The sequence below is a fragment of the Phaethon lepturus genome, unplaced genomic scaffold (assembly GCF_000687285.1).
Source record: "Phaethon lepturus isolate BGI_N335 unplaced genomic scaffold, ASM68728v1 scaffold11809, whole genome shotgun sequence".
Lineage (NCBI taxonomy): Eukaryota > Metazoa > Chordata > Aves > Phaethontiformes > Phaethontidae > Phaethon > Phaethon lepturus.
In genome coordinates this window covers 1-15,642 of record NW_010564209.1, presented here as the reverse complement: position 1 = coordinate 15,642, position 15,642 = coordinate 1, and the positions used below count along the sequence as shown (strand labels likewise).

At 38.6% G+C, this 15,642-nt stretch overlaps 1 protein-coding gene across 1 annotated transcript in view; it reads left to right on the top strand.

Moving 5' to 3' along the window:
- Positions 1-15,631, top strand: part of RANBP3L (RAN binding protein 3-like) — a gene marked incomplete at its 3' end in the record, with an annotated part of 31,597 nt that extends 15,966 nt beyond the window's left edge. The window contains exons 13-15 of the mRNA XM_010294804.1: positions 2,736-2,928; positions 3,041-3,054; positions 15,447-15,631. Coding sequence (XP_010293106.1) covers positions 2,736-2,928; positions 3,041-3,054; positions 15,447-15,631 — 392 coding nt within the window. The remainder of the gene's footprint in view (positions 1-2,735; positions 2,929-3,040; positions 3,055-15,446) is intronic.
- Between the last annotated feature and the right edge of the window lie 11 nt (positions 15,632-15,642).

Here is a 15,642-nt window from a genome sequence, read left to right as displayed (position 1 = left end):
GGACTTACTTGCAAATAAATAGCACATAGGTCCTACGTTGGGAAGTGAGAGCATCCATTGGAGCTTAAGGATGTCTCCAGTTTCCCCAGTAGGCCTTTCTGGGAAGGGTTCAGCCTCCTGGGCAAGACAAATAAATCACCACTTCTGCAAAGTGTCACATGTCATACACAAGCAATGCAGTGTATATGCAAGCAATGTAAGTCTCTCACTTCCAAACAGTGTGACAGACTTAGATGCACAGCTGGTCTGCATGTGAGAATTAGAAACAAACTAGAATTCCAGATGTGTTGCAGTTTTTCTAGCATATATAGATGTAAACGTTCCTTAAATTCTGTCTTGGCACTTCTGGACAGTAAAGGCAGACATGTATTAGGAAACCAAGATACAGGACAGTTGTATGTGTGTGGCAAGGGTTGCAGGAAGCTGCTTCTGCAGTTGTACCTGAAGCAGCTGGTGTCCATCACTGTAGCTGGTATCCAACCAAACTAACACTGAGACTCTTGAGTGTGAAAAGCAAATTGGTCAATGCGTGAGACACCCAACAGCCATCACCAAAGCCTTGGCATGTAAATCAGGCTGGTCTAGTAGTCAGTGGAGCCCACTTATCCAAGGCACCAGCAAATTTTTTAACTGACATTTAAATTTGTTTTTCCCACATTACATGAATGAGTGGGTTCAGGGATATTATCCAAAGGGCTTCTCATGAGTGAGGGAGGGGAGTCATTATGATGCTGCCTGCCAAGGAGACAGTCCACAAGACTCCATTAGGTTGGTCCTGTAGTACTCACCCAGCTTTGTGCAGAGGGCTGAGCCTGCCCCCTCCCCTCATGCTTGTTTCTCCCTCCTTGCTTTTGGAATTTGTACAGCTACGAGTGAGGCAAATCAGATAACTGATCTAGGTGGGTTGGTTCATTTTTACTAAGTTAGTTTTTTAGCTTGATTTTATTCACCTGTGATTGACTTAATGGTGGTACTGGCACAATGGAGAGGGCAGAAATGAGGAGTCAGAGGATGTACGGACGGGAGTTCACCCTTCTTGGCAGAAGCTGGAGTTCACAGTAGATTAAAGTGACAGAGAAACTCTGGCTTTCGAATAAGTAGAAAGCTACAGATAGAAATGATCAGACTGAATAGCTGCCTCTTTCATATTTATGACCCTACATTTCCTGAAAAGCCGTGTTATCTTGAGAACCCGGGTTTGTCCACTGAGAATTGCATTTGTAGCTGAGACACCTGATCAACTCTGAATTGCTTTCTTCTTTGCCTGGCTGTAGGGAGAGAATTGTTTGCTGCTGGAAGTCTGGGTAGCACAGAAGACAACCCTGATCTGCTGCTGCTTCCCAGTCTGCATAGCTTTTCCACCTGCACACACTGAAACCTGTCATTCCTATCCAAACAAGACGTATGTCTTCCTATTGCCAAGTGATACAGACAGAAATTACTCCACATGATGCATGGAAGTGGAGAATCAGTTTACAGAAGACCATATGCATTCGGTTACCCTCTGGTAGATGATTTGCTTCATAAGATGTTCTCTATGGGCACTTCTGACAGTGCCCAAACGAAACGGTTTTAGGAAAAGCATTTTAGGAAGCATACGCAAGCATGGCCACTTTGTATGGTCTGTTCACCTCATCAACACCCAGCATCCATAAGTGTTGTATTAGGCATGCAAGAGCATGCACCCCTACTCGTTTCCTTTGCTATCTATTTTGTGAAATAATTGTCCCTGAATTTTTCTAATTCCTTTTTTAAACTTTTATTATTATATTTTTGGTGTTGTTTTTACTTTCTACTCTCTGTCCCCACTCTCTCCTAAGGAAGCAAATTCTACAAGTTCCTACTTACTCTATAAAGAAGCACTTTCTTACATGCTGACCCTCTACTGCTTTCATTAAGCATACCCTAGTGCATTTATTGTGTGGTCTGATGACCAGCCATACGACATTCAGTTTATCCACCAGTTTTATAATTTTGAAAACCTTAGTTATACCCCCTTCTCATCCTTCTCGTCAGACTGAAGAGTCTCAACTCTCCATAAGGGGCTGCACCATATCCTTGGTCATTTTTGGTGCCCTTCTCTTTACCTTCTTTGATTCTGCTATATCCTTGAGATGTGATGACCAGAACGGAACACAGTACTCAGGACATGGCTGCTCGAAGGTTTATGTACTGGCAAAATGCTGCCTTGTCCAGTTCTCAATATCCTTCTTGATGATGCTCATCTTCTGTTCAACAATAGCAGCAGAATTCATGGTATCTTTAAATTTTATAATCACAAATATTTTTTTTTTGTTAGGTTTTAAAATTCTTATTTATTCTGTAAACCAAAATGCAATACATATATTAATGTTTCAGTGCTTTATTACTTCTAGAAACATACTCAGGAATTGTCTGCAATATCAAGTACTCAGTACAAACTGAGCCATTCTTCAGGGGAAATAGTTTTTAAGCTTATGTGTCTTGTAACTGCAGAGAAAATAATCAACAACTACATTTTATAAAATTCATACCACTCAAAGAAACTTGACATTATTTGTATTATTTTATTTGAACTTATTTGAACTTATTTTCTGAAATGAATTATTAAGTGTGAATCTTAAATGGATTGCTCTGATTAAAAAAGACAAAATACAGCTCTTTCATTACTTTTGAAAATTTGTCAGTCAGCTTCTCTGTGAAAAACAGAGATTTTTCTCAGTTAGTTTGGACTCTATGCATTTTATGTTCTGCAGGCAAGCTCAAAAGACACTGGATACCTGTATGCAGCAATACATCACCGCCTTGTGGCATTGCGAAGCTTTGCTGAGCAAGAGCCAAATGTTAATCAAGTCAGCACAGAGTCAGAAATGGCTTTTCATCCATTAAACTGTGATAGCGATGATGAAGATGATGAAAAAATAACTCAAGTGAGCAGCAGTGGATCTGGTAAGCAGAAATTTTCCTGGGAATGCTGTAATCCTTTCAGGGTATTTTCTTGGAAGCAATGAATATTGCACTTCTTTTTTTTCATGCTGATTATAACTTTTATCTGTAACAGATACCGCCTTTCAGGTAAGAGGGTAATTCCTTTTAGTATTTTGACTTAATACTGTTAAAAAGCAAGGTTTTTCCAGATAAAGTATCTACACATCTTTATAGCAGTGGTATAAAAGATATATATCTTTTGACAAAAGGCTGAGGGTTACCAAATTGTAGTATTGCCAAGCTTTACCTAAAGGTTTCTTCAGTGTATTTAGGTAGAAATGACTAGAGGTATTGAGATGCTAGTTGTTACTTGAGTAAGTTAAAGTTGAGTCCATTCACATCAGCGCTTAGGTAGTTACTAATTGCACCAGGTATAACGTGTTTACTAAGACATTTATTATGCAGTGGTTAATTTAAAACACTGATTCTTGATCTGCTGTAACAACTACATCATTAGAGAATTCACAGGTCAAGATTTACACACCAGTTTTGCCAGCTTTCTTCAACATAACAAAAACATAAGCTCCTCAAAGTAAAGCATGCAGCTGAAACAAGATACAAGGGGCAAGGTGCTGACTGAATCCTACTCTAGAAGCAGTTAATACAGCTTACAACAAGGCTGGGGTCATATTTGCAGAAAGCAAGGCAGAAACAGCTGTCAAACTGTCTTCTGTCTTAGCAAAAGATAAGTCACATTTCTGGGGTGAATTCACTTGCTTGTGCCAAACTGCTACAGTGGATACTGGAGCTGCCAATTACATTCAATTTTCTAACAGAAGGACTACAGCAGGCATGTTTGAGTTGTTGCTCATAGCATTAATTTCCCTCTCCAATTGAGTAACACACTGTCCTTATATTATAAACTCTTCCGTTAAACAACTATTCTACAAGAATCAAGTCATGTATAAGTAACAGCTATGAATGATTGTTTGCTTAAGGAAATAAGTCTTTTTTTGCCTTTAGGCAAAAAGATTGCAGTTTACAGTGCTTGTTCCCATTATTAATTGTTGTTTAACTACATTTCAGTAGCATTCACTGCTCTAAAGAAAGTATGGTGCTCTTATACATTTTCTCACAAATACCGTTTTTCTGTTTAGGAAATGGGAGAACTGTTAGCTCTGAAAACTCCCTGGATTGCTCCCAGATAATAAAAAATTACCTCTGTAATTCCTAAATAGTCTCTGTTGACTTTACAAAGAGTTTCTGGTAACTTGAAAATTCTGGATGGAGCTTGATTCCTTTCCAGAATTATTGATGATAAGGACTCTTTGTTCTTTTAGGGGTAAAAAAAAAAAAAAAAGAGGGGAAAGGGAATGTCAGAGCAGTGTAGGAGCACAGGTTTACAAGTTAAATATTTATTTTTATTTGCAGAGACTTCTGATACAAATATTCCAATGGCAGCCAGCAAACAGATTCTGAGATATGAGTGTCAGGTGTTGTTTCTTCTTGACCTTTTAGTTTAAGCATCTGTCTTTCATTTATGTCCAGCTACTGACAGCAGTTCTAACAATCTCTTTCAAGTGCTGTTTCGATGACTTCTAGCATTTCCTACGTATCTTCATCTCTTCTCTTATTCTCAGAGCCACGAGGTTTTAATTTTGCATAGATCTCAGTTACTGGTATCCGAGTCCCACTTTACGTGCAGACATTCACATCTTACACATGCCTGTCCCCGGAATTCCCATTTCCAAAACAGGAAGAAAAACATACCTCATGGGTTTGAACAGGGAGAGGCTAGTTTTAAATATTTAAATTTAAATTTTAATACGTGGAAATGTCCATTTGGATGCAAGAGATCAGATCCGGTATATTTGGGAGCATTTATTTAAAGCTTTCATTTTCATGCTTTCATTTTCATTGAAGGATGTACGTGAATAAGTTGTCTTATTTTTATTGCTGTAACTCAGTTTCAGAATTACCTCTCCTTAAGATTACTATAAATGTTAAGAAGCATAAGTTCTCAGTGACTGTTTCATTACAAGAAATTCAATTAGAAAATATGCCTGCATTTTATTTCATTCCATTCTACCTGTTTTGTCTTAAAAAATACTTCTTTCTTTTCTTAATACAGGCAATTTTCTTCTTGTTAAACTGAACTAACACGGTTCCCTAGATTATGCTGTACATTTCATGACACTGTAAAAGACATGAAAAAATGGACAAGAATTATCTTTACTGCTAGAGACTGAAGAAGAAAGCAAATATGATATATGTAATAAGTAAAGCATTAAGCGATTCTATATGTTTGCAAGACATTTTTGTAAGAATTTTTTACACAGAATTCTTTGCTGTATCATCCACGGGATATTAATGCTGTATAAGGACAGTGTATAAGGTAGTAGAGATACTTCTAACATTTTACAAAATCAGTATAGACATTTATTCCAATATTTTTTAAATTTGTAATTGAACTGCTTTACTTTCAAGTAGAGATATTAATTTCCTAAAGTGTATAAAGAATAATTTGCTGTACCTGATACATTTTTGGATCATATTTCACCAGTTACAGCTTGGATATTTTTACCAACAAGTTGCTCTGTAAATCTAAGTGGGGAGAAGTGGAACAATTCATCTTTAAACAGATTTTGAGAGTGGATGGGATCAATAACTCTCTGGGAAGTATTTCTCTTTTCCCACTGACTACAATGTGAACCAAGGAGATGAATTTAGACTAGACAGCAAACTTCTAGGCTGACCAAAGTCAAGCAAATCTATTCCTCCATTTCTTTCATTGCCAATTAATTTCTCTGCTAAGTATTGTAACTATGTTTGCCTCCAGTTATTTTTGTAATGAGGAAAGATCAGCAGAATTCTTTACTACGCATATGAAACATTTTCTCACTAACTAATTTAACATACAAAACAATGAAAATTGCTGATATGGCAATGTATCAATGACTGGACCAAGAGTGCTCCCTTCTGAGGGAAATGCCACAGGCCTCAGACAGTTGTATGACTCTCCTCAGACCTGCAATCCTTACATTCTTTTCTATGTGGTAGATCTGCTTCAATAAACAGAATAGACAATTTCCCTTAGCCAAGCATATGCAATAGCCTCATAAGGGAGCATGGTCTCCTGGTACCTGACCCCTGTGGATAAAGAGGACCTAGCACCCTAGCACACACAGATCGGAGCATGTTCTGCATGAATAACATAATGTCAAACTGTTGCCACTACGTCCTCCTGCTTTGCTAAGTGATCTCAACCATCGATTTGGGGCTTTCCTGTATGTTGGCACACCTGTGTCAAGTATCTGTGCAGACAAAGTCTTCTGACTCCTGTTTTTTAAGCACCTTGACTACAGGCAGTTACATATTCAGCACGTGGGCATGCTGAGTTGCACTGCTAACATGCATGAAGTCCAAATATAGTTAAAGGATAGACCGTTCTCTAACATAGAATCTGTGCAGCTCTTGCAGGGTGCCCATCTTTTCCCACTGGCAGCACAAACAAGGCACCTACGTCAGGCTCAAAAAATCATCCTGCCAGGACATGCATCTGTTGTAGCCCTGACACCTAAGCTTGCCATTGGTGGCAGCTGATCTGAAGTGATTGCTTAGACCCATAAGAGACTAAGATGTCTCAAAAATTGTTAGTCCTTGCTTCTGACAATTCTGTTTTGTCATAGCCATATGGAGAGTCTGTCCTTGCTCCAAAAGAATGCCTTTTGTTTACATATATAAACAGGTGCTGTTTTCATCATGGTCATCAGAAATGGCGGAAGGTACATAAAGTGTTGTAACCCCGATAGTATTTACAAAGAACTGTTATTCCTTAGAGGCATAAGGCAATTCTTTCACAGGGGACTATGAAATGTCAGTCATGGTAGTAGAATAGCATGGAGCTATAGGTAGGATGGTTCCTATGACTTCCATCCTTTTCTCTTTTCTGATTTTGCAGGAATTTGTTTATTTTTATCCAAAATTTTTTTTTTATAATGTTTTATGCATTATTTCTTATACTGCACCTCACCAATAACGCTCTTAAATCATCTCCTAACTTCATCCTGATTGAGGGATCTTCTCTTTTGATTGAGATGTCCTCGCTTTCCTAGCATGGAATTTTCTTTTAGAAACTATTACGATGAATTCAAAGATGTTGGAGTCTAGGACTAGGTATGTCCCAAGAAGTCTCTCCATACGTAGCCCTAGACCTTAAGAGAAAACCATAGTATGTGAAGATACAGGGTGTCCCATATGGGTCCACCAATAATTGCATGGATTTTGGAAACTACTGGTGTTGAGAGTGGGACAGTATCATATCACAGAAATGCAACCTTTGTTTTAGTTTAGATACATTTTCTAGTCCATTGTACATGTACTCCCCATGTTGGCCTCATTAGGACTCTGTCACGTGCTGGTGTTTATCAAGATTTAAAATGTTCAAGAGCTTTTTTAATTTTTAAGTAAAATACTTTTAAAGTTCTTAAAGGAACTACTGTTCAGCAACACCATAGGAACTCCTAAAAAACTGCTATCTTTGTTTGACATTTCTTGTCAATTTAATTTAAATTCTTACCAATTGTTAAGGATTCCAAATCACAAATCTAACACACACACCTGACAGTGATTAAAACTGAGGAAAAGGTAAGAATTAACTTCTTTGCTGGAGTCCAAGTTTCTGTATTCTTTGCAGCAGGTATCAGTAACATCTAAAGCAGAGAAGAAAAGAAAACTCTCTGATTGGCTTTAAATGCTGACATATCAGGAAAGAGCAGAGGGGAATTCAGATTTAATATTCTCACAGACTCAGGGCCTTTCATTGCACCTGTAAGAGGTTTAGAACTTTTAGTAAGCATTTAGCGGTGGCCAGATGGATGCAGTTTTTAAGCAGATACTGAAATGGTGATATTATGTGTCTGGCATTAGTCAGCTATATCTGTTTTTTGCAGATTACTTATAGTTGTAGAGTTTACACACCAAAAACACCCCTGGATACTTTATCAGGACCAATGAGTTATTTGAAGATATGCTGGATTTCTTACAGTATACAGAGCATCTATTATAAAGTGTTAAGACAGCGTTCCCCTTACAGAGTGAGATGATTTGCATCCCAGACACATTGTCCCATCTAGATACCTGAATCCTTAGTGCTTATGTGCTTGTCTTTATTGACACGGGGGGTCACAAGCTTCATTCAGTATTCACATGCTCAAATATTTGTGAATAATCCTGTGTTATCTAGTTAGATATTTACCTAAACCAGGAACTGATCATATCCAGACTTTAACCTACTGCTTTGGTATTATGAAATGCCAGATTGTTTCAAAACATGAATATGCTCAAATAAGCAAGATTTTTCAAAATTCTTTTTCAGATCTTTCTAGATGGAACTGCAGGCAGTCCATAGTGTGCTTGTGACACCTACCAGAGGTTACAACAGCACGGCTGAGAACTTATCTTCCCAAAACATCTAAGCTGACTCATCAGTCCCTGGAGGGAGGAAATCAGACACATTTTGCTTTATGACTTTTAAGCAAAGATGAATTTTAGGGACAGCTTAAGTTTAATACATAGAGAAAGAACCTGAGATGCACTTTTGAGGATTTCAGTCAGCCTGCTTTGCACTGAGACAGGAATGACACAATGGCTTCCAATATTCCAGAAGTGTTACAAAGGCTTCAGACTTTAGAATTCAATATATTTAGATGCATTATTAAAGTAAGGAATTTTATAGGGAATAAATGTTTATTCATCATATTGATGGATAAAACCACATAGCCATGAACTAATAATATACGTGAAGAGATATTTGTTACTTTTCATCTATTATTTAAAAGATACATTTGGAAAGAGTTAAATAGGGCTTCACTGAAAACATACAATTTAAAATTGTGTCGCAACATCGCATCCTGTTTGTAACAATATACAAGCAGAACTGCAAGTGGCAGTTTAGTATAACCAAGGCCTACAGAAACCAGCCTTCATAATAAGTTAATTTTTGTTTTGAAAATATCTGGAGTTGTATACTGGTTGTAGAATTTTGTTAAAAGGCAAAGAACCATGGCTTTACAGCCATAAGCACCAGGAGACTTCACCATGAAGAATTGCAAGCCAGTTTTAGGGGTCATATGGAGGTTTAATATCTAAAAGTCTACCTGCTTGCACACATGAACACCTTTTCAGTTGCACAAAACAAGCACTTGCACTGTTAAGTGTCCATTTGATATACACAAATAAATGCATGCACAATCTAACTGGATATCTGCATAAAAATTTCTCTTAAATGTGTGAGATTATCTGAGATTACTTCTGCCTTAGCTCTAGCTAATCCCTAAACAGCATCATTCCTTGAAATAGATAAATATGTCACACATCCTAACATGTGCAATAATCCCAACAGTGCCAAAGACAGAGTCACTCTAAAAAGTGGTTCCACGAACTACTGCTTTCTACCTAACCATTGAGATGAGGAATTAGAAAAATCAATCCTCGCTAATGCCATCTGTGAATGAAGACTTGCCAGATCATCCATAAACCCATGCACAGTACAGACACCATTTATGCTCTGTGTTTTCTATTCATTCTGTCAGAAGATAACGGAATTATGTTTGTAATTGTTCTGCTGCAACTCTGCTCCCTTGTATATTGTTGGTTACCAAATATCATTTTCATCCTCAGGGCTGAAACAATGTTCAGAAATATATGAAGTCCTTTTAATTAAGGTAATTGTAATGATTTCTCAATCTTAAAAGCTGCATCATACCTGAAGTGTCAAGTTCCAATTAGTTTTCCCATCTGAACATATGTATGGAGTTGGAAGAATATCAGCTTCTTCCTGAATTCTCAGTGCCCTGCCAAGGTTAGCATCCAGATGAAGCTTAACTAGCATCTGGGTTGTGCCAAGTCCTATGTAGCCTGCCAAAATTAGCACTGGTCTGACTTCGATTTAGCATCTGGATGACAGTAAGCCTAAGTGGGACTGGATTTTTGCCTTCAGGAAAAGGGGAGCGCTTCACAGCAGAGCACCTGTGTCAAACACTGAAGCACTCTTTGACTATTCAGTCTGCTGATAGCAAAAATGTTCTTTCCATAAATAGCTGTACATTGTGTTCTTTTCTGTCATCAGCCTCACTCCTGACCACAACAATATTTGCATCACTGACCTTCATATTTCATTGCTGCAACTCATACTCGGGAACAAAGCTCCATGTTATAAAAACTTGAGTAGTCGTAAAGCACAGCAGCCCTACATATTTAGCAACAGGTCATGGTGATAACTTTGCCCTGGAGTTCAGCTGGCTATGCACTGAATGCAGAGTTTGATTTCAAAGTCTCTCCTGATAATCAAAGCCTTCCGTGAAAACAGGATTTAAGCACCTAAGTGTCATGATATCCCTCTAAATTCTACTACAGCTGTAAAATCCTTGGCAAATGAAGGAGCATTCCAAAGCAGGCACAACAGGACTTTTGCAGACACAGGACTTAAACTTTGTAATTTGCACCCACAGCATGAGGAACAAGGCTTATTATTACTTACAAATAAACAAACTCTCTTTTGATCTGCCTCTCCCCAGGATTGTTACATATATACACAACTATAGGCACAAACACACACTCTTAAACATGAATCTGTATCTCCTAAAAGCCAAGGAGGAAAGGAGATGTTTAACTACTTTGAAAAGTTTAGATACTGTGGTAAAAGAGGACATAAAAATACATGTATGTGCAGACATATTTATGGTATGAATTTTTCGTCTTGAGATCCTAATTATTTATTCTATTTAGTGTCATTGCACTAAAATTCATTGTTTTTCAAGACTGAAGGTACGCTAAAATGTAATATATTAACTTGGTTTTAAAAATGTAACATTTGTCATTTTATGACAGCCAGAGTAACAGTTTCTATGTGCCTGAACAATAAACAATTTTCTTCCAGCTTTAATTTCCTTCTAACTAGTTGCCTTGTTTTGTGTCCCAGTTGGAGCTTCCTACAGACAGTTCCTTTCACGCCACAGAATTTCAAGCCTGTTTTCCTACATAAACAAGATTTAAGCAGTTATGTACTCCATCCATCCATCCATCCATCCATCCATCCATCCATCCATCCATCCATCCATCCATCCATGTCAGACCCACTTCGAGCCCACTGTTCAGTTTAAGAAAAATTGGACAGGAAGTAGAAAGCTCAAGGACAATTTCAGGTTTTCACAAAAATTGGCAGTTGTTGAGTGACAGAACTCAGAGGAAGGTAACCTTTGAGGAAGAAGTTTCAGGGTAAGCTTGGTATTCTCTGTGAGGCTTGTGGGGGCGAGTGGTGCGTTCCTGCTTCTGAACACACTTACAGCATTTGCTGGGAGGGAGGATAAAGGAAAACCATGGAAGGATGGATACTCGGGATTCCTGTGGCCTGAAGACGGATGTAGGGACACGACCCATATCCGTATGAAACTAGACAGTACTGATTTTGCTTTTTGTGGAGCGACCTGTTCTTCTGTGTGTTTTTCAGATGAATGCTCTTTATTTATTTCTAACAAATCCCAGTGAATTATTTATATATATAAGGGATGAAGAGCTGGAAGGTCTTCTGTATTAGAGCAGTAATAATTTTCAAAAGGAGGGAAAACTAACAAATCCTAACATAGGGATACATATGCAGATATCTGCCACTAAGACGATGAGCTTCTGGCAAAATCTACTTGGACGAGATAGCCTACATGACTTAATTTTACATTCTGGAGGTGTTGGTTATCTCTTCCTAGATCTTGTCACTCAGGTTTTTATGTCATGATCTTTAGTGACCTCTGAATTAGTTTTGGCAAACCGTATGAAGAGTTTGGTAATGTCTCTGCTGAATGAATGAATACAGGGAAAAACTTTAGCACATGTGATACTGCTTTCAGTGCTACTGACAGCCTGTGCAAATGTTGTGGTTTAACCTGGCAGGCAGCTAAGCACCACACAGCCGCTTGCTCACTGCCCCACAGTGGGTTGCGGCAGAGAATTGGAAAAAAGGTGAAACTCATGGGTTGAGATAAAGATAGTTTCATAGGACAGAAAAGGAAGGGAAAATTATGATAAAAGAATATACAAAACAAGGGATGCACAATGCAATTGCTCACCACCCGCTGATCGATGCCCAGCCAGTCCCTGAGCAGCGGCCACAGTGCCTCCCTGTCCAACTCCTCCACGTTTTATTGTTCAGGATGACGTCGTATAGTATGGAACATCCCTTTGGCCAGTTTGGGTCAGCTGCCCTGGCTGTGTCCCCTCCCAGCTTCCCGTGCACCCCCACCCTACTCGCTGGCAGGGCAGGATGAGAAGCTGGACAGTTCTTGACTTAGTGTAAATACTGCTCAGCAACAACTAAAACATCAGTGTGTTGTCAACATTATTCTCATCCTAAATCTAAAACACAACACTATACCAGCTACTAGGGAGAAAATTAGCTCTATCCCAGCCAAAACCATGACAACAACATGCACAGGGAGGGGAAAAGCATCCTCTTTTCCCTAGCTGGGTTTTAAAGGACCTACCACTAGGGCATGCTGGCAGGAAAATCTAGACACAGTGTTCATTGCCTGTTCTACAGCAACAGTCCGTCTAAAAAGTGGACTTCAGATTCCTGAGTCGTCTTTCACAAACACTAACGTTATTCTTACAAAACAATGTGTCTGCAGCTGTTTGAGCATATTCAAATTGCTTCTGAAATGTTGAAGTTGGTTGTGTTAGTCCACTTCAGCAATGGTGTAGTTTGCTTTGCATAAACAAAATCTGGGAAGAAAAGTACCAAAGTAAATTTCTGTTAATTAAAACATGTTCTAATGAAAGTGTGGACAAGAAAGCCTGCCCCTTCTCATGGGTTTTGTATGAAAAATTTTCAATAATTTGCACTGATAAGAAGAACTGCATTTATTTTGCTTTTTCTGAAGCATCCTCCTCTATTTTGGAATTTATGAAGCCAATTCTATGACCCAACTATGTAATCACTGATGAGGGTACATACATTGCAAGAAAAATGCAAGTACACATGGACAGACTCTGGGATCAGAAATTCAGTCAGACTACACCTGCTAATGTGTTCATCTACCTGCCTTGTAAGATTCTGACATGTTGCACAAGTGACATGTTCTCTAAGCATTGGTCTGGAGTCTTCCTCTGAATAATTGGAATTAATGGCTGTGGTCAGCTGGGCTCAAAATCTGAGCACTCAGTTTTGTGAAACATTACCATGATGGTCTGTTTACCTCCTCCTCTGCAAATGCAACTAACACTGATAGCATTATCGTGTTCAACACAAAGATAGCACTATCATTTTCAGGTACCAGAAATACTTGAGGGCATACAAAGAAAGTCTAGAGAATATAAATGATTGGATTAGGTAATTATATAACTGGTTATTAATTAAATTATCACAATAAGGCATTAGTCACAGACTTCAATAAGGAGTAGAAATGAGCAGTTGTCCTGGATTGTAACTGTACTGGAAGCAGTATGTACATTCTTTTTGGATAAAAAAATGCTACATTTGGAGACCTTATGTAAAACTGCTGGTACAGTCATGCATTGACAGTTTTGCAGCTTTAGTTTAATGATTTAAGAATAATTTAGTGTTTACATAGGAATTTTTCCAGTTACATTGTTTTGTAACACAGAATATATTATTTTAAATTTATTACATATATCCACTACACAACTAGAATACTGTAGAGCTAAGGATGCCTGGTTTTCTATGGATTTGTGTCTTGAAATTTACCTCATGTATTATAACTCCTTGGTGTCTAAAACGGGCATTACTCTGAAGCATTTTCCTTACTGCAGGCAGTATTGAGGTGCCTGTTTCCATGAGGAATTTTTAAGCACTCTGTGCCCAAAACAGAGTTCATTGTGGTCAGCCAAGGGCTAAAAAAGTTATTACACTGGGAATTCACCCCTGCTCCATACTTGTATCCTATAAGAATACCAGGCTAAAATGCCTGTCCTTATTAATTTAATTCTGTATGAACAAATCTGTCCCTTAATACACTAGGTATATTGCTCTGAAATGACTGAAGATGGGGCATGAAAATATGTCATATGTCACAAACTGTGAATATATCTCAAAAGAAGTAAAGTGTCCTTTGACAGATACTTTTGTCTTGTTCCTGCATACCAGGTGTATGTTCAAATCAAAAGGTGTAGTAAGGGAGAGGTTAGGTAGTGTCTATTGAACATTTTGTAATTAGGTCCACCTACAAAGTAAGATGTAAACTGTAAGTAACATTCTACAAACTCTATTTTATGTTATGGAAAGTTTAAGCCTTTTTCCACATAGACAATAGGGTGTCAGATAATCTGTGTATCCTTCAGCTAGTCTGTCAGAGACTTCCTTCTGGGAACGCTGGATGAATCACTTCATGCTCCATGCCTTGATTCTCCCTGCAGAACATTAAGATATCAGCTACTGTTTTCAATTTACATTTTAAAATACATATTTCAAATTTTATGCTTATAATGCTTGCTGTAAGCATTAATTCAAAAAACGGTAACATGATAATTGCATGGCCTCAGAGTAAAATACTGTTCCATATCCAGGCTTGCCTTAGTGGTTGAAGCTGATTTGTTTTTCAAAGAAAGATCGAAACAGTTCTATATAAATAGGTAATAAATGAAGCACAGAATCCTAGAGGAGCATCTCAATGGTCAAATAAGTTATAAAATAGATACCATTCAGAACTGAGCTGTAAATCTTCAAAATCTCTTATATCCTTTTGGTCTCCAGGATCTTGTGTTACCTACTGCTTTGTACAATCCAAAAGTTAATGGTTATACAGAATGAGACATTTTCTGGTTAGCAAGGGAATTAGTTATGTTTAATTACTCTCCTGGTAATCTGCTTTGTGGTAGTTTCCTTCAAGGCTAAGCTAATCAGTAGACAGAAAATCCTCCTACCTATCAGTAAAGACTGGATGGAGCTTTTGTATTGTTGTACAAGAGCAGGGAAGGGCTGAATGGCCTTACCTACTCTCATTTCCCAAGACCCTCTTAGCAAAGCGCTGTAGAAGGGTGCTGCATTGACAGGTAAAGCTGCTGCTTCAATCCCTCCCCACAGCAGGAGGCCGTGACTTCCCCCACGGGAGGAACACGCAGAAGGCGAGTAATGAGAAAAACGTGCATTAATGAGGCTTTCAGTGCAGAAGTACTGTCTGCGAAGGCAGTTATTAATAATGATGTAAAACCCCCACACTATTTCTAGAAAGCTTGCTTACAATATTAAGTATTTCGGTTTTTTACCTGGACTTGTAAAACGCAGACTCACATGCACTCAGTGCTGCTGCACAGGCCTTTTCCCAAGCCTGTTGCTTTCACCATGTTGCCTTTTTTCTGCGCTTCCTAAGACATTGGCAAGTAATAAAGACCACAGTGGTCATCAACAGTGAGACAGCCTTCTCAAACTGCATGTTTCTCATCAGATCCTCACAAGATGCAGTATTTGGTCCTTTTAAAACACCGAACCTATTGTGTTTTTCTAACTTCCAAAGTCCTTTCCCTCAAACAAGGTTAATAAGAAAGTAAGCCAGCCTCCCAGCGAAGCACCTCACCGAGACCCACCCCGGGATTTCCCCAGCCTGCTTACTACCAATTCCGGTCTCCGTCAGCTAAAGCGGAGGACACAACTGGCGTTATTCTACAGGCAGTTAGCACAGAAGGAGGCTGAGCGGAAGGCCGCCAGGGGACACAGAAGGTGTCCCTTTG